At 35.3% G+C, this 25,673-nt stretch overlaps 4 protein-coding genes and 1 pseudogene across 8 annotated transcripts; 4 read left to right on the forward strand and 1 right to left on the reverse strand.

Annotated features, from left to right (window-relative positions):
- Positions 1-362: 362 nt before the first annotated feature.
- Positions 363-3,149, forward strand: LOC123917588 (U11/U12 small nuclear ribonucleoprotein 31 kDa protein-like). The gene is made up of 3 exons (XM_045969350.1): positions 363-1,440; positions 2,261-2,410; positions 2,508-3,149. Exon 1 carries the CDS (start codon positions 568-570, stop codon positions 1,402-1,404), a length of 837 nt encoding a protein of 278 aa, XP_045825306.1. The 5' UTR covers positions 363-567; the 3' UTR covers positions 1,405-1,440; positions 2,261-2,410; positions 2,508-3,149.
- A 2,724-nt stretch (positions 3,150-5,873) lies between these two features.
- Positions 5,874-8,707, forward strand: LOC123916588 (U11/U12 small nuclear ribonucleoprotein 31 kDa protein-like). Of its 3 annotated transcripts, none has more exons than XM_045968069.1 (2): positions 5,874-6,689; positions 7,844-8,707. In XM_045968069.1, the coding sequence occupies exon 1, from the start codon at positions 5,967-5,969 to the stop codon at positions 6,651-6,653; it is 687 nt and encodes a 228-aa protein (XP_045824025.1). In that variant the 5' UTR covers positions 5,874-5,966; the 3' UTR covers positions 6,654-6,689; positions 7,844-8,707. The 3 variants fall into 3 exon arrangements, with proteins under 3 accessions (XP_045824025.1, XP_045824024.1, XP_045824026.1); XM_045968068.1 differs by having other exon boundaries at positions 8,341-8,707; XM_045968070.1 differs by having other exon boundaries at positions 8,381-8,707.
- A 1,855-nt stretch (positions 8,708-10,562) lies between these two features.
- Positions 10,563-15,397, forward strand: LOC123917358 (histone-lysine N-methyltransferase, H3 lysine-9 specific SUVH1). Of its 3 annotated transcripts, none has more exons than XM_045969053.1 (4): positions 10,563-10,714; positions 11,565-11,629; positions 11,670-13,769; positions 14,974-15,397. In XM_045969053.1, exon 3 carries the CDS (start codon positions 11,719-11,721, stop codon positions 13,705-13,707), a length of 1,989 nt encoding a protein of 662 aa, XP_045825009.1. In that variant the 5' UTR covers positions 10,563-10,714; positions 11,565-11,629; positions 11,670-11,718; the 3' UTR covers positions 13,708-13,769; positions 14,974-15,397. The 3 variants fall into 3 exon arrangements, with proteins under 3 accessions (XP_045825009.1, XP_045825007.1, XP_045825008.1); XM_045969051.1 differs by adding an exon at positions 10,956-11,116 and having other exon boundaries at positions 10,570-10,714; positions 11,565-13,769; XM_045969052.1 differs by adding an exon at positions 10,981-11,036 and having other exon boundaries at positions 10,577-10,714; positions 11,565-13,769.
- LOC123917356 (disease resistance protein RPM1-like) lies at positions 15,279-20,346 on the reverse strand. The gene is made up of 2 exons (XM_045969049.1): positions 17,264-20,346; positions 15,279-17,090 (listed from the first exon to the last, which is right to left on the reverse strand). Exon 1 carries the CDS (start codon positions 20,142-20,144, stop codon positions 17,310-17,312), a length of 2,835 nt encoding a protein of 944 aa, XP_045825005.1. The 5' UTR covers positions 20,145-20,346; the 3' UTR covers positions 15,279-17,090; positions 17,264-17,309.
- Positions 20,347-21,201: 855 nt separating this feature from the next.
- LOC123917361 lies at positions 21,202-24,767 on the forward strand (annotated as a pseudogene).
- The last annotated feature ends 906 nt before the right edge of the window (positions 24,768-25,673 follow it).

Genomic DNA, 25,673 nt, shown 5'->3' on the forward strand with positions numbered 1-25,673 from the left:
AAAAAATTAACTATAGAAAATAATATTTCAAAGAAATTACTAAAAATAGTTTTTATTTAAAGCAAATTTTAGATTTCTTATAATATTTTTTAATAAAAAATAACGGTATGCGCAAGTTTTGTTTTGGTAAGAATAAGCTATAACCTAGCTGATAGTTGATAAGCTAGCTTGTAGCTGAAAAACTAACTTATAGTTAGTAGCTTATAGCTGAAAAGCTAATAGAATAAAATTAAAGTGTTTGACAAATTTAGTTATTATAAGTTTAAAATAACATACCTTCCAATCTATATTTTTTTTTTTTTGGTAAGTGTTAGCGATAGTTATTATAATTTATTTTTATCAGACAATTTTAAAACTGTTATCAGACAATTTTATCAAAGAAGCTCGTAAACTAATCAATAAAATGTAACTAATTGAACTTTCGTCCCCATTCTCTTTCACTACTCTGTCTCTAGGGTTTCTCAAATTCATTCACACACATTCTCTCTCCCTCCAATTGTAATAATACCTCGTCGCCGGAAACGGAGCGACGTTACCGGAAGTAAATAATACAGAAGAGAAAAAAAAATGTCAGCCAAGAAGAAACACAAACGCAAAAACAACGATAGCGATGAAGACGACGACGTTTTCTACTACCGCTACCCCACCGCCACCGCCACCGCCACCGCCACATCCAATAACCAAATCCAATCAAAATCAAACAACAAAGCATCGTCAATTATATCAACAACAGGTGAATCCTTAGCACCATCAAAATCAACACTATACGTTTCAAATCTAGATTACTCCTTAACAAACTCCGATCTCCACACTCTCTTTTTGACTTTCGGTCGAATAGCGCGTGTAACGGTTCTTAAAGACCGTCACACGCGCCTTAGCCGCGGTGTTGCGTTTATTCAATTTGTTTTGCGTCAGGATGCGCAACGCGCTGTGACGGAAATGAATAAGAAGATTTTGAATGGACGGACTTTGACGGCGTCGATTGCGGCTGATAATGGACGCGCGCCGGAGTTTATTAAGAAGCGCGTGTATAATTCGGAGACTGGTCTGTGTTTTGAGTGTGGGGAACATGGTCATTTGTCTTATGAGTGTCCTAAGAATCAGTTGGGGCCGAGGGAGCGGCCGCAGCCTAAGAAGCCGAGGCGTGGGCTTGGTGGGTTTAGGGATAGACAGGAGGGTAATGATGATGATGAGGAGGAGGAGGAAGAGGATGGGCGGTTTGAGCAAGATAATTGGGCTTCCGTTGTGGATGGTGGAGCTGGTGGAGCAGGTGAGAGGTTGTTGGAGAGGTATGGAAATGATGATGAGGCTTTGGTTGACAAGAATAGGAAGAAGAAGAAGAAGAAGAAAGGGAAGATAGGTGGGTATTTTAGTGATGAGAGCGATCATGATGACGATGATTGATCACGAGTTATGTAGAATTGACACTTCATGTTGAAGGTGCGTCTGATGTGTGAGATTAACACTTGTGATTATATTAAATTACTTATGGTTTCTCCCATTATAACTTGTGTCGAATGTCATATTGTGTCTAGTGTTAGTATCGGCGTTTCATAGATTTTGAATGATGATTTTTATTTTATTTTATCATAGCGGTGTTAGTTAATTGTTATTGTGGTAGTGATAGTTGTGAATTGGTGAAGAGATAGCATTTTTGTGTTTGCCATATTTTGATAGCTGATGAATGACGAGTCTCTATTTATATGCTTAATTTAGCATTTGGTTTACTTATAAAATATAAAACAAAATGAAATGGCCTATTTGTTATGCTTTTGTTTTGGATCAGCTAAAAATGGAATCGACTATGGTTAAGCTGATGCAATTGCAGTGGTGGAATTGTTGGGATCTTGAAAAGCAATATGTTGTAGGCTTGTAGCAGTTACAATTTTGTTTTTTGAGGAAAGCAAATTAAAAACCATGATACTATAACTCTTATGTTATGCTCTGTTCCTTACTAGCTTACGTGCCCAATCATGTTAGGTAGATTCATTTCTAGACATAGCACAAGAATCACTAGCTACGTTAGTGCCTATTTACACGTTAGTGAAAAATGAAAAGGAAACATGACATTTCCACAAATCAAATGCACCGCTAGTTTCTTCATTACACGAGTTCTTGATAACTATGGATATTTTTCAGTTTGATTTTGTTTCTCTTTTGAAAAAACTGAACCATGTAAAGAAAATCATCATCTCCATTTACTAGTTAGGTTAATTGAATCTTTTGAAATTAACCTTTTTCATTGTTTATAACAATTTAGGTCTTAGATGTTGCCGTTTCTCTCGCAAAAGTAGCTGATGTAGACAAAAGTCTAGGGGATGAAAAGTCAGCTAGTGATGGATTTCAAGAAGCCATAGACTTACTGGAATCACTTACATTGAAATCTGAAGCAAGTGGACTTGAGCAACGGGTAAGTTGTTGAAGTAAATTAAGTCTATCACATTTCATTTTATGCTCTATTTGAACATAAGATCATGAAATTAACTTCAATTTCCATCCTTCTATAGCGGCTATCGGTTCTAGAATTCCTTAGAAGCCAACAAGCCGATAAACAAGAACAAGTTGAACAAACAATATGAGGCCAGGTAGATGCCTTGCGCAAAAAGGAAGCATCAATTCATATGCAATAAATGTTTCTGTATGTGTTTGGATACATGTGTAAAATAAGCTCAGGTCAACGGAGACATTATAATAGAGGAAGAAGAGACTTTTTCATTCCGAGTGATGAATATCTCAGTCATTTTTGGCACCGCCTTTGTCTGAGATTCTACAACAAATCTCTCTTTGTATTTCTTCTACTGTTACTACTATGCCGATGTAGTTTTTGTATCCACCTCTCTAGTTTTGGTGTGGATCCTCTCCGGTCACTGAAAAGCTCTACTAGGAGAGAGTTTGACATTGCGAATAAAATACTATTATTTTATTCATAGTGTCTTTCTCTCTCCTTTTGAAACTTTCATAGTGATTGTAGAGGATCACAACTCCTTTAGTACCTTATTGTACTGGTGCATAAGGACAATAGTGATGGGATTTTCTTACATTAATGTAACTAATATACTTATATCTAATAAACAAGAAATGAAACAACATGGAGGATATGTAAGATTGTAGGTTGTGTTTCCAACTTGAACTCATTCTATATTAGTGCATATTTTAATGTCGAATTAAGGTTTGAAACACCGTTTTAAAAATTGGATCGGAGATTGAATTGGTGCAATCTCTAGGTCATGGTTTAGTTAATGAGTTCAAATAAAAATCGTGTTGAGAACAACTTGACTGTATGATAATCAAGATTGAACCAATTGATGAATTGGTTACTTCCCAATGCAATTGATGTTGGTTTTTAAATTATTAAGAACAATGTTTGAGTTCGCATCAATGTGAGTATTACGAGGAACATCAATATATGAAACAAATGACATAAGAAAAGTAATTGTCTATGTAAAAACAGGTTTGAAGTTCTAGAATCTAAAATAGGTTTCAAGTTCTAGAATTCAAAATAAGTTTTGGATACTTTCAAAATTAGAGATGCAATAAGAAAAAGTCACAAAAAATTCTACACAGAATCACTTATATTAAGGGCCAGTTTGATACATTAGAAAAATAAGACATACCTTCCCATATGTGTTTTTCTTACTCACCATATCCTTCAACTTTGAATATAAATAAAAGTCAAATGTATTTGTTAGGCATGAGTTATTATTCTTAAGGAATAAACTTATGCATGGTGCATAAATAAATCCCCATCATCAAATTGAATCTAACAAATCTCCAAACGCACTATTTCCCACACCCAAATCAACAACAACAACCCCTGAGCGTCATCAAATTGCTTCGTAGTTAGTTTTAAACTAAAATCATGCCAAAACTATTTTTGCTGCAGAATGGTTTCACATTAGATGTATTTAATCATGCCAAAACCATTTTTATTGTGGAATGATTTCATAGGGTTGTAATGCAAAACCATTTTGTTATGAAATGATTTTGTGTGTTATTTATGTATGGTGCATAAGGAATTCGCTTATGCACCATAACGTTCATTATTTGGTATAGTAGTCTAAACTAAATACATTTGGTATAGAATCGGTGAGAATAAAGATTTTTATAAATTGTAAATATTATTGTTTTTTATCGAAATAAAAATCATCCTTTGTCTCTGTTATATTGTTAGTTTAAAAAGTTGGCAAGGACATCGCATTTTGAGCTACAACTTTTCCCTCAACCGTTGGCTCTATTTCTTCTTTTCTTCAAGTCTCCTTTTTCGCCCTTGAGTGGTGAGGGGTGATTTTAAGTTTTTTTTTTGGCCTAGAATCACCCATCCACATTTTATTTTCCTCTCGTTTAATCTAAGTAAGTGATTTTCACATAATCAAATTTTTAAATTTTTTTCTTTTGTTGTGATTTTCGTCGTCTAAGTGCGGCAGTGTGTATTGTCAAAAAAAAATGCGGCTGTGTGTTGTTCGTCGTCCGAATGGTACGGCGTTTTGCATTTTCCGTCTTGTTGTGGTGTTTGTTTAGTTCATATTGAAAGATCAACTTCAATCAATTGCAAATTCAATAAATGATTTGGACGTCAACGTTGCAGATTCGGAAGCATGAATATTCCGGCCACTTTGATTTTATCATATTATTCGTAGGCATTTCGTCGTTGTATTCTATTAATTTGGATGCCGTGAGTTTGTTCGCAGTGTATTCTATTAATTATCATAATGAATGAATATCTTACTTTTAGTCAAAAAAAACTTCGCAATTTATATGTAAGATGCAAGACTCGAACCCTAATAATTCACTTATTGTAAAATTCTAACCACTACATTTTAGATTCTAACCACTCAACTACTAAATATAGTTTTTATTTAAAGCCAATTTTAGATTTTTTAATATTATTTTTTTAATAAAAGATAACAATACATCTTAATTTTAATTTTTTTATATTAAAAAAACCACTTTTTTTTACTGTTAAAAAAACCAGTTCTAAATCCTGATCCAATTCAACTTTGATGTTTTCTCTTCCGATCTCGTGATTTTTTTACACCCCAATATTTCAATTTTGCAGAAATCGAATTTTTCTAGTGCAAATTCAGAGTAAATTTCGATTTTTAAAAACCAATTTTTTTTTCAAAGACAAAAGAAATTTGGTTTTTAGGAACCGAAGTATTTTTTTTTTTTTTTGGTACATTGAACCGAAGTATTTTATAAAGACAAAATTGAAAAATTTCAAGAAATAAAAAAACACTATATGGGAAGAGAAAACATCTTGAACTTTTGCCGCCATTCTCTTTCACTACTCTACTCTGTCTATAGGGTTTAGGGATGACAAAAAAATCCAAATCCGAGAGACCCACCCGAACCCAAACCCAAGTCAACGGACGAAACCCGATTTGACTGGGTTTGAGTTTGGGTTCGGGTGACACCCGATAATATGGATGTGGGTTTGATATCAGTCAAACCCACACCCGAAACCCATACACCCACCCGAAATATTTTATAATTACCTCCATAATCTCCCTCAATTTCCTTGGACGACCTTAAATTGTAGTTGTAATTTAATTTCTTGAAAGTCTATGTTGTAATTTCTTGAAAGTCTATGTTTGAATTTCCTTGGAAGACCTTAATTTTAGTTGTAATTTAATTCAAAGTCTATTTTGGAATTTAATTTCTTAAATTTGCAAATTATTTTCAAATGTGCTGCGGGTTTGGGTTTGAGTGGGAAAAACCCGAACCCAATGGGTGTGAGCGTGGGTGTTGTTTTGCCAACCGAACAGTCTTTGAATTTGAGTTTGGGTGATGATTTCGGGTGTGAGTTTGGTAAGTGTTAAACCCGCACCCATAGGAGCCCGTTGCCATCCTAAATAGGGTTTCTCAAATTCATTCACACACATCTCTTATCTCTCCCTCCAACTGTAAATCTTCAGTTCTCCTTTACCTCGTTGCCGGAAGTAAAGAATACAGAAAACAAAAAAAAAATGTCAACCAAGAAGAAACAAAAACGCAAAAACAACGATAGCGATGAAGACGACGTTTTCTACTACCGCTACCCCACCGCCACCGCCACCGCCACCGCCACATCCAATAACCAAATCCAATCAAAATCAAACAACAAAGCATCATCGATAATATCGACAACAGGTGAATCCTTAGCACCATCAAAATCAACACTATATGTTTCAAATCTAGATTACTCCTTAACAAACTCCGATCTCCACACTCTCTTTTCGACTTTCGGCCGAATCGCGCGTGTAACGGTTCTTAAAGACCGTCACACGCGCCTCAGCCGTGGTGTTGCGTTTATTCAGTTTGTTTTGCGTCAGGATGCGCAACGCGCTGTGACGGAAATGAATAAGAAGATTTTGAATGGACGGACTTTGACGGTGTCGATTGCTGCTGATAATGGACGCGCGCCGGAGTTTATTAAGAAGCGCGTGTATAATTCGGAGACTGGTTTGTGTTTTGAGTGTGGGGAGCATGGTCATTTGTCTTATGAGTGTCCTAAGAATCAGTTGGGGCCGAGGGAGCGGCCGCAGCCTAAGAAGCCGAGGCGTGGGTTTGGCGGGTTTAGGGATAGACTGGAAGGTAATGATGATGATGAGGATGAGGAGGAGGAAGATGATGGACAGTTTGAGCAATATAGTTGGGCTTCCATTGTGGATTGATCATGAGTTACGTAGAATTGACATTTCATATTGGAGGTGCGTCTAATGTGTGAGATTAACACTTGTGATTATATTAAATTACTTATGGTTTCTCACATTATAACTTGTGTTGAATTTCGTATTGTGTCTAGTGTTAGTATCAGCGTTTCATAGATTTTGAATGATGAATAGGTTTATATGGTGTTGGTTTGGTTGGATGTGTTTATGTTTTTGATTCTTTTTAACATAAATACATCTTAATGTGTTAATCCTAGCAGTGTTAGTTAATTGTTATTGTGGTAGTGATAGTTGTGAATTCGTGGAGAGAGAGCTTTTTTGTGTTTGCCATATTTTGATAGCCGATGAATGATGAGTCTTTATTTATATGCTTAATTTAGCATTTGGTTTACCTATAAAACAAAATGAAATGGCCTATTTGTTATGCCTTTGTTTTTGGTTCAGCTAAAAATGGAATCAACTATGATTAAACACTTAAGCTGATGCAATTGCAATGGTGGAATTGTTGAAATTTTCAAAAGCAATATGTTGTAGCAGTTACGATTTTGTTTTTTGAAGAGAGCAAATTAAAAACCATGATACTAAATGTAGACTATAACTCTTATGTTATGCTCTGTTCCTTACTAGCTTATGTGCCAAATTTTATCTAAGTTAGCATGGTCTTACTAGCATGGCCTTAGAAGCAATTGAGCAGATGACATATCATAAATTTCGGCAATTTTGCACTACATCGTTAAAACCGTTGTTGTTTGTACTAAGGGAGAACAGAGGAACATATTACAATTAAGATTTCGTTTTTGCATAAATATAAGTTGACTCTGTAAATAAGAAAGATTCTGCGTAGTTTTAAGATATAGACAGGACCGGCTTATGCTTTCATTATTGCCATAATTTTGTCTGTCTTTCATAGAATAGAAAGAAGCAACAGTTTCTGTATTTTCTGCAACATGTTATTGATTATATTGGTATCTGTGTGTCAATCTGTTCTACATACTGCCGTGAATATCATATGAACATAATTGCCATAATTTTGTCTCTTTCATATAATAGAAGCAACAGTTCTGTATTTTCTGCAACATGCTATTGATTATACTGGTATCTGTGTCAATCTGTTCAGCATACACGGTAAATATCATATGAACATATTGTTGACCATCAATCCATGTTAAAGACACATAATTGTTTCCACCATAGGCCTCTTTCCCATAGAAGGTGATTCATTGGACATACTCTTCACAGTCCACACCCTGAGCAAAAACAACTTTATTGCGAAGGACCTTTACATTCAATCGTTCAGTTACAGTCAACATTTCTGTTCATGTGGCATTGAGGGATCCCACATTGCCAACTGCTCTTCTGATTACCTTTGCTCCTTGATGCCTATTAAGTTAGGATATTTACTGATGTTTTATTGGCCAACTGAAACTAGTCTTAGACAGTAATCTTATATTTTTCTTGAATAACCATAATGACAAAAGAATATGAGATAATCTTTTGTAGCTATTTCATGATAAAACCCGGGCTGAGAATTATGGGTTGATTAATTTCCCCAACTTCCATTTCATGTGGGTTAGCAAAGTAATTCAAGCTATTGGTTAGATTCTTAGTTTGAATATGATTGAATTATTATGAATGAACTAATCGTTTGAATATGTTTGAATTATTATGTCCGTATCTGTTATGCAACAAGGGATTTGACCAGATTCTCAATTTCAAACATGATGGTGTAGAGGGGATTCCTTCAAACATGGTGGCGTGGTGGCTTGTATTCTCAAGTGCCAAAGGAACCACATGAACCACTTTCTTTCACGCTATAATTTCAGAATAATATGATAGTAGTTGATCGATGTATAATTTAGTTGTCTTGTTAATTATCATTGTGAAGAATAATTCATTATGTATAATTTAGTGGTCTACTAGTCTTTTATTGATAATTGAAGTAAAAAAGAAGTTCAGTATTTGTATTTCTTCCTGTGTGGATTGCAAGTTTGCCTCTTTTGTAACACATCTCATAGTGGAGAAATAAGTGCTTTTCTCATACATGTGTGAGAGTAACAGTACATGTCTTCCAACCTCTACTCATGTTCCTGTTCTGAACCAAAGTGGATTTACTATTGAGCAAGACACAATGCCACTTTTTGTCAAGATATTGTTCCAATTTCAGGGATCTACTATAATCAATCTTGCAATTACAGATTAAAATTTTTGTACCTCCAAAATATAAATGACTTCATTGTAGTTTCCGATGACATGACTATTGTTTGGACATCATTCATTTACAAAAGAGTGCAATTCATTGTTTGATTTATGGTTATGTTATAACATTTGATGCAATAATGTGCAAAATAACACAAGACTATGAAGCAACCACCAAACCGACACCAATTAGATTAATCGTAGCTTATCATTTTATAGTAACATTATTTCGTGTTCTTCTCATTTTGAGATTTCTACGGTCACTTTTTAATTACCTCTTAATCTCCAGCATTCAAATTGTTCTGATTAATGAGAGAAGTGCAAGAGAGACCCTTGAAGATAGAAATGCATGAGAGGGTTTGAACCAAACTTGGATCCCCAATACTAGCTGGCTAGCTGCACATATGGTGCAACAACTATAAGGGATGAGCTTTTCTTTCGTTATCCAACTCATTTTCTCGCGTGCTCTATGAAAAAAGAAAAATTCTGTCTGTTACTTAAGTAGCGGAATATCTTACCAAATTTAGTATTTTTATATTGTCTGCTACTTAAGTAGCGGACGACTATCATGTGAATACGATCCGACTATCATGTGCTCTTATATATACCGTAAAAAATATGAAAGATTTTTTTTTTTTTGTTTTGTTTGCGAAGGAGCTGAAGATCAAACCTACGACATCTAACATACTACTTAAATTCCTCATCACACTAGACCAAATCTAATGAGCTTAAACATAAAAGAATATTAATCATCCATCAATCATTATCCATAAAAAAAAAAGTATATAAAAATTCTGATTTGCATTTAAAGAGACTTAAAAATTGTGATTGATAACATTTAAAATATTAATTAATTGTATTGTATTTGATGATGAATAATAAGTTGTGATATCTTACTATATTCATTAAAATATTTATTAAATAAAATGACTTATGTTTTTGTATTTTGTTAACTACAGTATCATTTATTTTAAAATTGTTAATAACACAATTCTTTTTATGAAGTTTTAAATAATATTTTTATAAATCCTTTTATGCAAAAGTTATTATTTAAAACTTCATAAACTATAAATATTTTGGCATCCCGGTGGGGGCAAACTTATAAACCATAAATTATAAGTTAAAAATTTAACTTACCAAATAAAATCTTACTAGCATTTAGATTTTTATTTTTTGAAAATTACTTTTTTTAAATTATTTTTTATCATTTGTAAAAAAATTATTTTTAACGACAAAATGAAAAATTAATCTTAACAGTTTTTCTAGAATCTATTGTTTTTAAAACAAAAAAATTTAAATATAAAAGCTTTACATTTTATATACAAATAATTTTTATGATACTAAACAAATAAAAATAGTTTTTAATTATTTTTTTAAAAAATCCTTAAATTTATTCAATTTTGTTGTTGTCAAGTAGCCTAATAACTAAAAATTCTATCTTAAAATTGGATAAATGAAGTGTTCGAGATTCGAACCCCGACTAATGTATGCGATATCCCTACTAAATTGAGCATAGATCACAAGAACTTATTTAATATATTTTGGTCTAGTGATGAGAGATTTATATAGTATGTTATGAGTGTCAGTTAAATAAAAAAACACCCTACATTATTTCAGTTACACTGTATAACAGGACACGAGCACAGACAAAGTTACTTTATTACAGCACGTGTCCTACTTGTACGACATTGAAAGGAACATGGCACAGTACAACATTATTATTACCCATTTAACTCACTACACAACACTTCACAAAACCTCACTCTAATTTTCTTTGTACTTCGTTACCTAAAAACCTCACTCCATTTTTCTTCTTCATCCATCACCTTCATTTCTTCCAAGTCCCATTAGTCAACTACTTCCACAAGGTAACACAAACAATTTTTCCTTAAATGCAAACTCTCTCTCTCTCTCTCTGTTGTCTTTAAGAATCATGTACTTTGTGTTCTTTGTTGTAACTTAAACAAATTTTAGGGTTTATTTATTTTATGTAAAAATCCTTTCTTGATCTCATTTTCATTTTGGGTTTTATCTGTAAAAAGTCAATTTTTTTTTTCTTTTCTGAAAGCATCTATGAAGATTGCATGACCCTTTTGTCTTCTCCTGCAGAAAATGATGAATCTTTGTATTTTAGGTTTTGAAATGAAGTAGCAAAAGAGAAATTAAAGGTTTTGATCGATTTTCTTTGAGGTGAAAAAATGTGGAATTTGTAACAAAAAGGGAATTTTTTGCCAGTGAAAGTTGATTTTGTGTCAGCTTGATTATAAAGGGTTAGAATTTAGCAAATTTTAGGGTTTATTTATTCCATGTAAAAATCTTTGCTTGATCTCATTTTCATTTGGGTTTTTTTTTGCTGTAATTTTTTTTTTCCTAAATGCATCTTCAAGATTGCATGGCCAATTGGTCTTCTGCAGAAAATGATGAAACTTTTTTTTTTAGGTTTTGAAGTGAAGTAGGAAAAAGAAATTAAAAGTTTTGATAGCTTTTGTTTGAGGTGAATAAAAGTGGAATTTGTGGCAAAAAGGGAAATTTTTTGCTAATGAAAGTTGATTCTGTGTCAATTTGACTATAAAGGGTTAGAATTGACCTAATTTTAGGACCATCTATTTTTTGGAAAAATCGTTGTTTGATCTCATTTTCATTTTGGGTTTTATCTGTAATTTTTTTCCCCCTGAAAGCAACTTCTAGATTGCATGACCCTTTTGTCTTATTCTGCAGAAAATGATGAAACTTTCACTTTTAGGTTTTGAAGTGAAGTAGGAAAAGAAAAATTAAAGGTTTTGATAGCTTTTGTTCGAGGTGAAAAAGAGTGGATTTATTAACATAAAGGGGAAATTTCAGCTAGTGAAAGTTGTTTTGTGTGAATTTTATAATGGAAGAAGGGTTAGGTCACAACTCAGTTCCTCCTCCTGGTTCCATCGACAAGTCTAAGATTCTGGATATTAAGCCTATAAGAAGTTTGATACCCGTTTTTTCAATGAATCCTCAAGCTCCACCTTCAGGACAGTATCCTTCTGGGTTTTCTCCATTTTTCCCATTTGGTGGACCTCATGACTCTTCAACCACTGGGGCGAAACGTAGAGCGATGCCGACTCCACTTCGAGCATTTAGGAGTCCTCTAGGAGAGGACGAGGATTACAATGACAATGATGATTTTAGTAACACAAGAAATGCAGCATCGCGTTCGAGCCGGGTCAAACCGAAGAAGACCAAGATATATAGTGATTTTCATGTTGATTTGAGTGGTTTAGTTGGTATAAACCCGGCACACAAAGACGACGGTAACCGTGAAGTGGTTAATATTGTACTCATGACATTTGATGCACTAAGAAGAAGGCTAACCCAACTTGTAGATGCCAAGGAATTGAGCACGGGTTTGGTCAAGCGTGCGGATTTAAAAGTTGGCAATATTTGTATGACCAAAGGAATTCGAACAAACGTGACGAAGAGGGTCGGAGCAGTGCCTGGAGTTGAGATTGGGGACATTTTCTTTTTCCGAATGGAATTGTGTGTTGTTGGTTTGCATGCTCAGTCCATGGGGGGAATTGATGCCTTGCATATCACGGGTGTCCGCGAGGAAGAAACTTTGGCTGTAAGCATTGTTTCTTCGGGAGAATATGATGATGAAGCTGAGGATGGTGATGTTATAATTTATACCGGTCAGGGTGGGAATTTCAACAAGAAAGATAAGCATGTGTCAGATCAGAAGCTTCATAGGGGTAATCTTGCTTTGGATAGAAGTTCGCGAACACACAATGAAATAAGAGTCATCCGAGGCATCAAAGATGCTGTGAATCCGAACTCAAAAATCTACGTCTATGATGGTCTATATAAAATTCAAGATTCATGGGTTGAAAAAGCCAAAGGCGGTGGTAGCTTGCTTAAGTATAAGTTGATAAGAGTGCCTGGACAGCCTAGTGCCTTTGCTGTTTGGAACTCGGTTCAGAAGTGGAAATCCGGCGTCCCTGCAAGGACTGGACTTATTCTTGCAGACCTCTCCTCAGGAGCCGAGAGTATTCCTGTATCGCTTGTCAATGAGGTCGATAATGTGAAGTCACCTGCCTTTTTCACATATTTTCACTCTCTTCGACATCCAAAATCATTCAGTTTAATGCAGCCTTCACATGGTTGCAGCTGTAATGCTAAAAAAGCATGTACCCCTGGTGATTTGGATTGCTCTTGCATTAGGAGAAATGAAGGTGATTTTCCATATATTTCCAACAGCGTTCTGGTGAGTCGTAAGCCGTTGGTTCATGAATGTGGCCCTACATGTCAATGTTTTCCTAACTGCAAAAATCGAGTATCCCAAACCGGTTTAAAGCTCCAAATGGAAGTGTTCAAAACAAGCAATAAAGGTTGGGGTCTTCGATCATGGGATCCTATTCGTGCTGGTGCTTTTATTTGCGAGTATGCAGGAGAAGTTATCGATAAAGATAGGTTAAGTCAGCTTGTAAAAGAAGGAGATACTGACGAGTATGTTTTTGATACAACTCGTATTTATGAATCTTTCAAGTGGAATTATGAGCCTAAGATACTGGAAGAAGTGAGCACAAATGAGTCTAGCGAGGATTATGCTCTGCCACATCCTCTTATTATAAATGCTAAGAATGTTGGAAATGTGGCTAGATTCATGAATCATAGTTGCTCACCAAATGTTTTCTGGCAGCCTGTCATGTATGAAGAGAACAACCAATCCTTTCTCCATGTTGCTTTTTTTGCATTGAGACATATTCCCCCAATGCAAGAGTTAACATATGACTATGGATCTGAACGATCTGATAATGCTGAGGGTAGCAGTGCAAACAAAGGAAGAAAGAAATGCTTATGTGGATCACCAAAATGCCGCGGTTCCTTTACTTAATATTTTGTCACAGTCTCCCGCAGACTGATATGATGCTGGCTAATGCATTTATGGCTAAACAGGTTTCACGATCTCCCTCCTATTTTCAATTCAATTTGTTTTTATACTGTTTCCCTTGGTATGTTGGCATGTTAGCATTTTCAGCTTTACTTCAAATCAACTAGGCATCTAAAATTATGTCGCTATGAGTTCACTTCAGAAGCCATTTTAGTTCATTATTATGACGATTTAGGTATACTATATGTTGATTACTAAATTCATGTGTGTTGATTGAAGTCTACTAATTTTTCATATTGCTTTGTGTGTTTATTGAAGTCTACTAATGCCATTGTAGGCTTAAAACATACTTTCAAACGAGACATATTTTAGTTGAGTTGAATGTGAAAAAAATTATAAATCACACAACAAAGGATGAAAAACCTGGTCTCCGGGCTTCAAAATAGTGCACTTTGCCAACTGTGCTACATGATGACTTAGTTATATTTATGTATGCTATTTACTTGCACCACAAATAATTTTCAAGCGGGGGTACTAAGTCCTTGTATAAATTATAATCTTTTTGGAGGCCAAAGGGTTTGTTCTGCCTTATGGTTGAGCCAATGTTGTCGTTGGTGGAAGGCCAAAAATCTGTCATATAAACACGGACTAACCTATGGCACCACCATGGGGCTTTCCTTAAAAAATTGGCTATAGCGGTTGTCCAAAAATCTGCCACGCCGTTCTGCCATGGCAGCCATTTAACTACACTGGGTTGGACTGCCTCTGGGGGCACCTTGCATGGAGGTTATCAAAAGTTTTGCAGTTTCATGACTCAAGTTTTGAGACAAATTTAACTAAGCCTATGTGTCCACTTGCCCATTTTCATGTCCCGAGGCAAGTTTATGTGAGAAGCTACAAATTTTCAAATATGCTGAACTGAACATGCGTTGGGTAGTCTTTCACCGCTATATCAAACATGCTACTTGTGATTGAAAAGTGCTAGCAACACTCACTCTAACTCTTTTCAACATCATCTTTCTTATTGTGTGAAATTCATGTAGGTCCAACCACTTTATGTGGGACCAATTCTAAAAGTGACCTATATAAATTTCACCCAAGAGAGAGGAGAGTGTTGAAAAGAGTGTTAGAGTGACTGTATTAGCTAGCACTCCTCGTTCTGATTTTCATTGTGGAACTTGCATATTTGTTGCAAATCATAATTGCTTCCATTATCTAGTCTAGAGAAGCTAATTGTATTTTCCATTTATCTTATTTTTGATTTAACAGATGGATGATAGCATTTTGTGTCAAGAGGAAGATCCAGTGTAGAAGTATCTTTAGTTGATGTAACCTTCCAAATATCCTTGACAAGGGTTGGTAGGTTTGTGTTTAAACCATAAATAAATAAATCATGTGTGATCGGCCTCTTTTTTAGCTCCAACTTTATCACAATTAATCATTGAATCTGTATAATTTGTGTGAATTTTGAGCTGATAAGGGCCATGAATACACTCACTAGAAAGTACATAACTAGTGATATGATGTTTGTCTCCGACTTTGTTCTCTTGACATGGATTTGTTGTGCATTAATTATTGCATGGAGGCTAGTTTCATTTTTATCATTAGTTTTTTACATCTGGGATTGTAGAAGTCAAGTTGTGAAACCTTGGCATAAATCATGTTTTATGCTAATTGTATTGGTTTAGTCTCATCTTTGATTATCGTTTTGCTTCAGCTGCAGATGTTATGACTCGCGATTGAGTTGCATGATGTTTATTATAGTTGATAAGGAATATTAGCAACACTCTAATATCTTGTCTCTTATATTGGATAATGTAGATCCACCATTTTGAGAATGGATTCCACATAAATTGGTGGGATCTATATGAATTTCATGCGATAAGATCATAAGAGAATGTTAGAGCGAGTGTTGCTAGCACTTTTCATGTAGTGACTGATAGATATTTGGAAACTCCATATATCGATCTATGTCTTCTGCTGCTAAGGACCTTTCCCTTTTATTTGATTATTGCGTTTTGGTGACTTAGCTTGGTAGACTTAGCAGCATTTTGTTACTCTTAAATGTCGAGATAAATTAATCAATATTATTGGAAAATATCCAAGTTCTACATTGGCAAGAGAGACTTAAATATAAAACATATCAATAAAACCTCGAACTTCTCCACGCAAGCAGGTTTTATAATCTGGTTTTATAGAGTTTAGTTAGACCCAAAAACTTAAGATTGCATCAAAATCTATCTTAGATTTATTACTAGACCATCCATATTATATAGGCAATTAGCAAAGCCAAAATCCATGTTTAAATAGTTTTGATCTTACAAGTTGGTTTTGTATCAGTGACTTGAAGGACTAAGAGATCACATAGGCAATTAGCCAAGCTAAAATCACTAAACTCTATTCAAACTTGCTTGACACAAGAAAGGGAAGAAAATGACAGGCTTTGGTGCTTGCATGTCGACTGAAGTTAGATATTTCATATGATCGACTGAAGTTGGAGATTTCATATGATGGCAGGAAATGTGTTGTAACGGTTTGTTGGCTGGAAATGCAAAACCCGAAGGAACCAACCAGACTTCAAAATATTCTCCTGTCACATGTTTTTGAGTCTAGTATAGTATCACAAGAGAAGGAATTGGCCGTTGGTTTAGAATCTGCCATGGTGGCTAATCCAATAAGTTTGCCTCATGTAGTGCTGCTGAGTTAGGAAGTGTTCGGTGGAAGTAGGAATAATTTTAACAACTAATAAGTGAGTTGTTGAACCTTGATCCTTTGAAGAGAATTTGGCAGCAAGTGATTTCTTTAGCTATTGCCGAAATTTCGAGTATTCATGCAATTTCGAGTATATGCAACGATGAAACCTGATGCGTCGATGAAGAGCGAAGGGTATGACTTTGAAGTTATTAATAAATAGAGCTGAAACTAGGCCAGTTTAGACTGTATAAGACCTTTTTCAACTATATAATGAGGAAATGATGGATGAAATCAGTTAGCTTTCAACTAGGGATGTAAATTTAGTTTACAGCTAGATAAGGATAGTAGCATCAATCTTGGTTAGCAAAATAAAAATATTCATTCATATGAAGTGGTTTTAATTATTATTACAAGGGTTGAAGAAAAGCTCTTACAAATGACACAGAGAGTAAGAGAGAAATGTCAAAATGACCTCTGAATGGAATCCAGATATAGGTCTTGATTACAAAGTTTTGAATCATAGCTTCCACAACCAAATTATAAAACACCACAAACGACACACAAAAAAAGAAAAGAAGCCAAAGTTACTTAATGACTGGATCCACTGATGAGAAGGAAATAGTTTACTTTGAACTCAGTTACCGTAGAATAAAATATGTCATCTTTGAGCTGTATCATGAAGAACCAAATTTCTGTCCATGTTGACACAAGAAACAATCAAGTCAGTTATCTCATACAATTGTCAAACAGATTAAATCTTTCTCAAAAGAAAATGAAACAAATTAAACGAAGTGTCGTTATAAAACTGAATGCTAGTGCAAGAATGCTTTATAAGAGAAGCATTGCATGATCAGAAGAAAAGTACCTTCATATTTTGAAGCTTGCTAGACACAAAAGCATTCTCACTTTACTTATGACGCTTTGGAAGCCGATTGAATAGTGCGAATCTCATAATCAAAGTATTTGGGGCCAACCGAATGACGAATGCATATAAGAGGTATACACTTGATAATCCAGTAGTCTTTTCCTTTGTCTGGATCAATACACTCAACAAATTTAGCTGGCATTTCAGTGAAGTTAATAACTTTGAGGTTATACAAGAACCTGATGCCTGAGGGTACCTCCTTCAGTTGGGGGATTCTGTCTATTTTAAGATATTCAAGAGAGGGCAAAGCTCCCTTGTCTATAAGGACAGAATTTACTCTATTCAAGTGACAGAGATCTAGTTTCCTCAATTTTAGAAACCCTCCGTTCTGAAAGTGCAAAATTTCACCATCATAGGCATTGTCCCACAGACCAAATTTCTGCAGATTTGGCAAGTTTTTCAGTGATTGTAGCAGGTCATCTTTCAACTTAGATAAAGCCAGCTTAATCTCCACAAGAAACTCAAGCTTTGGAATCCAATCAGGCAATATATCTAGTTTAGCTTTCAAATGAAGCCGCTGAAGTTGGGGTGGAGACGAGATAAAATTCAAGTTAATGGTTTCATCCTCAGATATTGTAGTAATATTAAGATTTTCAAGGTGTTTCATTTCTACTACTGCAGCACATAAGGCATTTCCATGTTCTCTTCTTACACGCCTTAAACCTAACCGCCTTAACTGTCTTAACATTTTCATCTCTTGAATAAGATCTACCCCCCCATGATCTACCTCCACATAATAAAGATTTTGTAGAGAAGTCAAGTTCTTGATGCCGTTTTCCATCAAAACACCAGTTGTAAATCCCAAAAGAGAATACTTTGCTTCATAGTTACGATGGAAAACAAGAAGGTGCCGTAGCTTTGTGAGCTTGTTTATTTCACTTGGTAAATGACGCACAAGCGTGTCTCTTAAATCCAATGTCTCTAAGTGCTGTAGTTCACCAACAGATTTAGGAAGAGCCTGTACTTTTGTACCCCTTAGGTTTATGTACCTTAAGTGAAAAAGATTCCCCAAATTATCAGGAATATGATTGAAAGTTGCCCCTTGAATGTCAAGTACCTTCAAAATCCTTGACTGCGAACATAATTTACCAATAAATGGCTCCAACAATCCACCTTTTTCATAAAAATGTATAGCGCGAAAATGTGAGTTGTTTGTTTTCTTCAATGCATTGTTGGAATTAGTTGCTATAGATAAGCGTCTTATTATTCCATCTGCAACTATTTGACCATCATGAACAAAATGACAGAAACTTAATTCCTTCATTTTTCTAATGATCACTTCCCTCATCAAATCATGGACTTGACAAGTTTGAACTTTCCCTTCAAAGCCAACATTTGATACCAGAATCAGACTTCTGTTAATCAATTCATACAAGTACTCATTTGCAACTTGCTCTGGAGTTCTTCTCTCTTCAGATTTAGCAAACCCTTCAGCAATCCATTGTCGAGTTAACCTTTTGTGATTAATAGAATAGTCCTCCGGATATATACCAAAATACAAAATGCATGGTTTTAAATAGTATGGAAGGCTATCATAACTAAGCGACAAAATCTTTGTTAGACTCGTTAAATGGGCATTACGTCCCAATTCCAGGCTCAGATTTTCACTCACCTTTTTCCATTCAATCATGGTTTTAGCTTTTGTTGAGAGTAGACCACCAATGGCTACAATTGCTAGAGGTAGCTGCTTGCATTTTCGAACAATATCTTTTGAAATAGCCTCAAGCTCTGGTGGACAATGCCCATCAAACTCAAATCTAAATACTTTCTTGCAGAAGAGTTCCCATGCTTTTTCTGGAGGCAAAAGTTGCAAGTTGTGAATGTGAACTAGGAAGGATTTCTTGAAAAAATCTGCAACTTGCATCATTCTAGTTGTGATTATGATCCTACTACCATTGTTGTTATTAGGCATGGCAAATTCAAACTGGTCGGAAAAATCTTCTTGCCATACATCATCAAAGAATATCAAATACCTCTTATGTTGCAGGTATTGCCTCACTTCTACTATCAGTGACTTGTCGTCCATTTTGTGTAACATCTGTGCTATTGGGTCTTCTGTGTCCCGACAAAATTGCTCCATCATGAATATCATTAACCCTCTCACAGTGTATGATTGAGAAACTGTGATGCAAGAACGACAATCAAAGTGTGATGTTACCTTTTGGCTATCAAAAACTAGCTTGGCAAGAGTGGTTTTTCCAAGACCCCCCATTCCTACCACTGAAATCACTGTGCGCTCAGCTGCACCCTCCAATAACCAACCAAATAGTTCTTCTCGTGGGCCTTCAAATCCTACGATTTCTGTTTCTTCAATGAAAAGGGAAGACAGTCGAGGATCACACCATCTTCCACTTTCGATCTCTCTAGTGTTGTTTCTGCTTGTTGAACCAGGTTCTTGTAAAATTTGAAAGTTATACCTCTCACTTCTTTCCTTGATTCTACGAATTGACAATTTAATGTCTTGAATCTCAGATGCTATATGATGACGGGGAATCAAAGTGTTGAATAGGCTTGCCATCTTGCAGACTAATGATCCGCATCCAGGAGGACTGTCCCTATGCATCATCCGAAGGTATTCATCAATGACATCTTCAATGCGAAATGATGTTTCTCTCATTTGCTTAACCCAAGTTCTTATTCCGTCGGTGGTGTCTGCTTCATCTGCAGCCCTTCTGTCTGCATCTTTGAGGAAGACTTGAATGCTCTCAAGTTCATCTTTGATGTCTGAAAAATCTGTGTGTACACCTCTCAAAAGATTTGTTTCTTCTTTTAGGAATTGGAACACTTCTCCCAGAGCAAACAACACTGCAGTTTCTGCCATTTCAATCTTAGCTCAAGTGCTAACTGCTATCTTGCAATTATGTTGTTGGGAATTGGGATCATGTGTATTGTGTTTTTCATCTTGCAAAAGAAAATGCCATTTTGGAGATTTGAATGGTGCTAAAGAAAGATAAGCATCAAAAGTCAAAGGAAAGGAATGCCATTACTTTTCTTATCAGCATATGGTAATGTACTGTGTACAGATCAATTTCTTTAGTTATTGCAAAATAGTATTGAAAAATAGTTATTGCGAGGATGTGGTCCCTAACCTTGAGAAATCATGGCATAAACAAAATTGAAGATATATCTTAGAGAGTGTATTTATTATTTATACGTACTTAAGAATATAATTTAGAAAGTAATATTTTATGAACTAAACTAAAGATTTGTTCTTATAAATTAAGCATGTTGAATTTCAATGGAGTAGATTTGGTTATAAGAACATTTTGCTTTTGTTCCAGGTACTCATGATTTATTTTTATATAGTTAAACATACTTACCCACCATTGATTATAAGGTTATTTGAATGCTTACACACTAGTCCACTAGTTATTATTAAAAACAGAAAAAAATTACCTTGAGAAACAAAAATTACAGATCACAGCATAAACAAAATTGAAGATACTTTATAGAGTGCATTAATTCAACGAGAGAATAATATTTTATGAATTAAATTGAAGATTTATACCTTATGAATTAATTAAGCATGTTGAATTTCAATGGAGTAGCCAACTATGAAGCACAAATACTGACATTGACACGTCAACATCAATAATAGTTTGAAAACATGACATAATTCAATATAATATGTATTGGTGTCAGACACCGACGTGTGTCTAACACCAGGACACGCCAAATGCGAGAAGTGTTTGTGCTTTATAGGTAGCCAACATAGTTGGGATGTCATTATAACAATATGATGCTTTTGCACTCTAAATTTTGCTTAAAAATAAAGTTCAATGGAGTAGCATAAACAAAAGCATTAAAAAAAGAAACAATGCACATGATAACATGTAGTTTTGGAATTTTATGAATAATAAATCTTTTCCTATAACATAAACACTTTTTTTATTACCACTTTACTATCCTAGGCTGATAACAAATTATAATGACAATCCTATCCTTTGACTTTGGGAGATTGATTTTCCTTGACACCATTAACAGTTAGGATATACAAAGAAAAAAGACCATTGAAAGAAAAACAGAAGAAAAGGAAACACACTCTACAGCTAGATGGCAGAAACTGCAGTATCATTAGCCTTGGAGGAAGTGTTCCAACTCCTTAAGGAAGAAACAAATCTTCTGAGAGGTGTACAAAAAGATTTTTCAGACATCAAAGATGAACTAGAAAGCTTTCAAGTCTTCCTCAAAGATGCAGATAGAAGGGCAGCGGATAATGAAGAAGACACCAATGAAGGAATAAGAACTTGAGTGAAGCAAATGAGAGAAGCATCATTTCGTATTTAAGATGTCATTGATGAATACCTTCGGCTGACAATTGAGGTCAAAGATCCTGGATGTGGACGTTTAGTCTGCAAGATTGCAAGCCTAATCAAAACTTTGACTCCCCATCATAGGATAGCATCTGAGATACAAGACATTAAGATGTCAATACGTGGAATCAAGGAAAGAAGCGAGAGGTATAACTTTCAAATTTCACAAGCACCAGGATCATCAAGCATCAACAACACCACCAGAGAGACAGAAAATAGGAGATGGTGTGATCCTCGATTGTCTTTCCTTTTCATTGAAGAAACTGCGATTGTCGGACTTGAAGGCCCGAGAGAAGAATTGACCGGTTGGTTATTAAGTGGTGCATCTGAGCGCACATGTATCGCAGTGGTAGGAATGGGGGGATCGGAAAAACCACCCTTGCCAAGCTAGTTTTTGATAGCCAAAAGGTCACAACACAATTTGATTGCCGTGCTTGCATCACAGTTTCTCAATCATCTACAGTGAGGGGGTTATTAATAAACATGATGGAAGAATTTTGTGGAGAAACTGAAAACCCTCTCATGCAGATGTTACACAAAATGGATGACAAGTCACTGATTACACAAGTGAGGAAATACCTGCAACACAAGAAGTATTTGATATTCACCACTAGAATCATGCAAGTTGCAGATTTTTTCAAGAAATCCTTTCTAGTCCATGTTCACAACTTACAACTTTTGAGTCCAAACAAAGCATGGGAAATCTTCTGCAAGAAAGCATTCAGATTTGAGCATGATGGGCATTGTCCACCCGAGCTTAAATCTCTGTCAAAAGAAATTGTTCGAAAATGCAAGCAGCTACCTCTGGCTTGTAGTTATTGGTGGTCTATTTTCAACAAAATCTAAAACCGTGACTGAATGGAAAGTGGTGAGTCAAAATCGGAACCTTGAGTTGGGAAGTAATGCCCATTTATCTAATCTGAAAAATATTTTATCTCTTAGTTATGATGATCTGCCTTACTACTTGAAACCATGCATTTTGTATTTTAGTATATATCCAGAGGACTACTGTATTAATCATAAGAGATTAATTCAACAATGGATAGCTGAAGGGTTTGTTAAATCTGATGGAAGAAGAACTTTCGAGCAAGTTGCAGAGGAATACCTGTCGGAACTGATTCATCGAAGTTTGGTTCTGGTCTCAATAGTTGGCTTTGAAGGGAAAGTTAAAACATTTCAAGTTCATGACCTACTGAGAGAAGTGATCATTGGAAAAATGGAGGATTTAAGTTTCTGTCATTTTGTAGGTGAAGTTGATAAATCACCTCCATTTGGAATAACTAGACGCCTATCTATTTCCATTAGTTCCAACAATGTGTTCAAGGGCACTAACAACTCACATTTTCGTGCTATTCATGGCTTTGGCAAAGGTGGACCAGTGGAGCCTTTTATCAGTAAATTGTGTTCAAAGTCTAGGATTTTAAAGGTACTTGACATGCAAGGTACATCATTGAACCATATTCCTAATAATTTGGGGAATCATTTTCACTTAAGGTACATAAACCTAAGGGGTACAAAAGTACAGACACTTCCTAAATCGGTTGGTGAGCTACATAATTAACTTAGAGACATTGGATTTACGAGAAACTCTTGTGCATGAGATACCAAGTGAAATAAAGAAGCTGACAAAGCTACAGAACCTTCTTGCTTACCATTGTAACTATGAAGCAATGTATTCTCTTTTGAGCTTTTTAATACCTTCTTGCGTGCTCGAAGAAGGGAGGGAGATGCGGCGGGGGAAGGAAAACGCTTTCGGAGATCGAGATTTTATTTTCTTGCGGATAAAAAAAAAGGTATTAAAAAGTTGTCTTCTCTAGAAAATATTTGTTATGTGGAGATAGATCATGGAGGAGTAGATCTCATTCAAGAGATTAAAATGTTAAGGAAGATAAAGGAATTAGGATTAACCCGTGTAAGAAGAGAGCACGGGAATGCCTTAAGTGCCGCAATAGTGGAGATGAAACACCTTGAGAATCTTAATATCACTACAATATCCGAGGCTGAAATCATTGACTTGAACTTTAAATCGTCCCCTCCCCAACTTCAGCGGCTTCATTTGAAAGCTAGACTACAGAAGTTGCCTGATTGGATTCCAGAACTTGAATGTCTTGTTAAGATGATCCACTTCAGTCACTGAAAAACTTGCCAAATCTGCTTAATCTCTGTTTGTGGGACAATTGCTATGATGGTGAAATTTTTCATTTTCAAAATGGAGGTTTCTAAAATTGAATACACTGAATCTCAGTCGATTGAATAGAGTAAATTCCGTCGTTATCGATAATGGAACATTGCTCTCTCTTGAACATCTTACACTGGAACAAATTCCTCAACTGAAGGAAGTACCCTCGGCATCAAGTACATGCATAAACTCAAAGATATTTATTTCACTGATATGCCAACTGAATTTGTTGAAAGCATTGATCCAGACAACGGGGAAGATTACTCGATTATTAAGCATGTTCCTCTTGTATTTATTCGTCACTGGTATGGCCCAAACTTATACGATTATGACATTCACACTATTCATTCATCCTTCAAGGAGTCATAAACCAATTGAGAATGGTCTGGTGTCTAGCAAGCTTCAAAATATGAAGGTACCTTTCCTTTATTAATTTGGCTATAACATACTTTATTAATTTTAAACTTTGATGTGCTATTGTATAAAGCATTCTTGCACTTGCATTCAGATTTATAGGGATGCTTCAGTTATTGTGTTTAATGACGTTGGCAACTGTATACAATAACTGACTTGATTGTTTCTTGTGTCAACGTGGACAGAAATTTGGGTTCTTCATGATAAAGCTCAAAGTTGCCGAATGGCTTTGGCTTTTCTTTTTTATATTTGTCATTTGCGGTGTTTTATAATTTGGTTGTGGAAGCTTTGAATCAAAATATTGTAATCAAGACCTATATCTGAATTCCATACAGACGTCATGTTGACATTTGTTACCTATTTTTTCCATTTGTGGTGTTTAACTGTTTAAGATTAGTCGGAGTTTGTCTTCATCCCTTGTAATAATAATCAAAACTGATCCATTTGAAAGAATATGTTTATTTTGCTAACCAAGATGCCTAGTTGATTTGAAGTTAATCATGAGGACGTGTATGCGTCTCAAGCAACCGATTTCATCCATCCAACATTATTTTTGAAAGCTGAAAAATTCCTTATATACGGTCTGAACTGGCCTCCGGGCCCATTTTCAGCGCTACGTGAGATCCTCACCGACAATTTTTTTATAAATTCAAAGTCAGACACTTCTCTCTTCATCTACATATCAGGTTTTATCAGATAACTTGCTGCTCATGTGGAATGACTCCAAATTTTCTGCAACAATTCAAGAAATCATTTGCTACCACATTCTCTTTAAAGGATCATAGTCCTACCTTATCTTCTGATGCTATACCAGAATAAAAAAAATGTGATAAGAGCATTTTTCAAAGTCTAATTGGTTCCTTACATCATCTATGAATCACTCGCTCGGGTGTTGCATTTCCTGTCAACAAATTGTCTCAACATATGGAATCTTCAAATCCATTCCATATGCAAGCATTGAGGCCTATTCTACGTTGTCTCAAATCAACCGTATCGGATGGATTTCATCTTACCAACTTAAAGAATCATAACATTACAGCATTTCGTAAAAAGAAACCAACAATTGCAACTTGCAAGATCTCCAACAGAGGCTAAATACAAAACAAAAGCTTCAACGACTCCAACAGTTACTCAGAATATAGTGTTCCAATTGATGCACCTATGACCTACTAAGATAACATAGGTGCAACTTATTTATGTACCAACTCTGTGTTCCATACCCACACGAAACACTTAATAATAGATTATCATTTGCTATATGAATTACAGGAAGCTTAGCAGCTCAATGTTTCTCTCATGCCAACAAGTCACCAACCGGAAAACCTCCTAACTAAACCAATTTCTTACTCGCACCTTAACTTACTCAAAACCAAGATTAAAGTCATTGAAACTGCCTGCATCAATGTTTCAATCTATTCAATTTGTTTATTTTCAAAACCCTATC

The sequence above is a fragment of the Trifolium pratense genome, linkage group LG3 (assembly GCF_020283565.1).
Source record: "Trifolium pratense cultivar HEN17-A07 linkage group LG3, ARS_RC_1.1, whole genome shotgun sequence".
Lineage (NCBI taxonomy): Eukaryota > Viridiplantae > Streptophyta > Magnoliopsida > Fabales > Fabaceae > Trifolium > Trifolium pratense.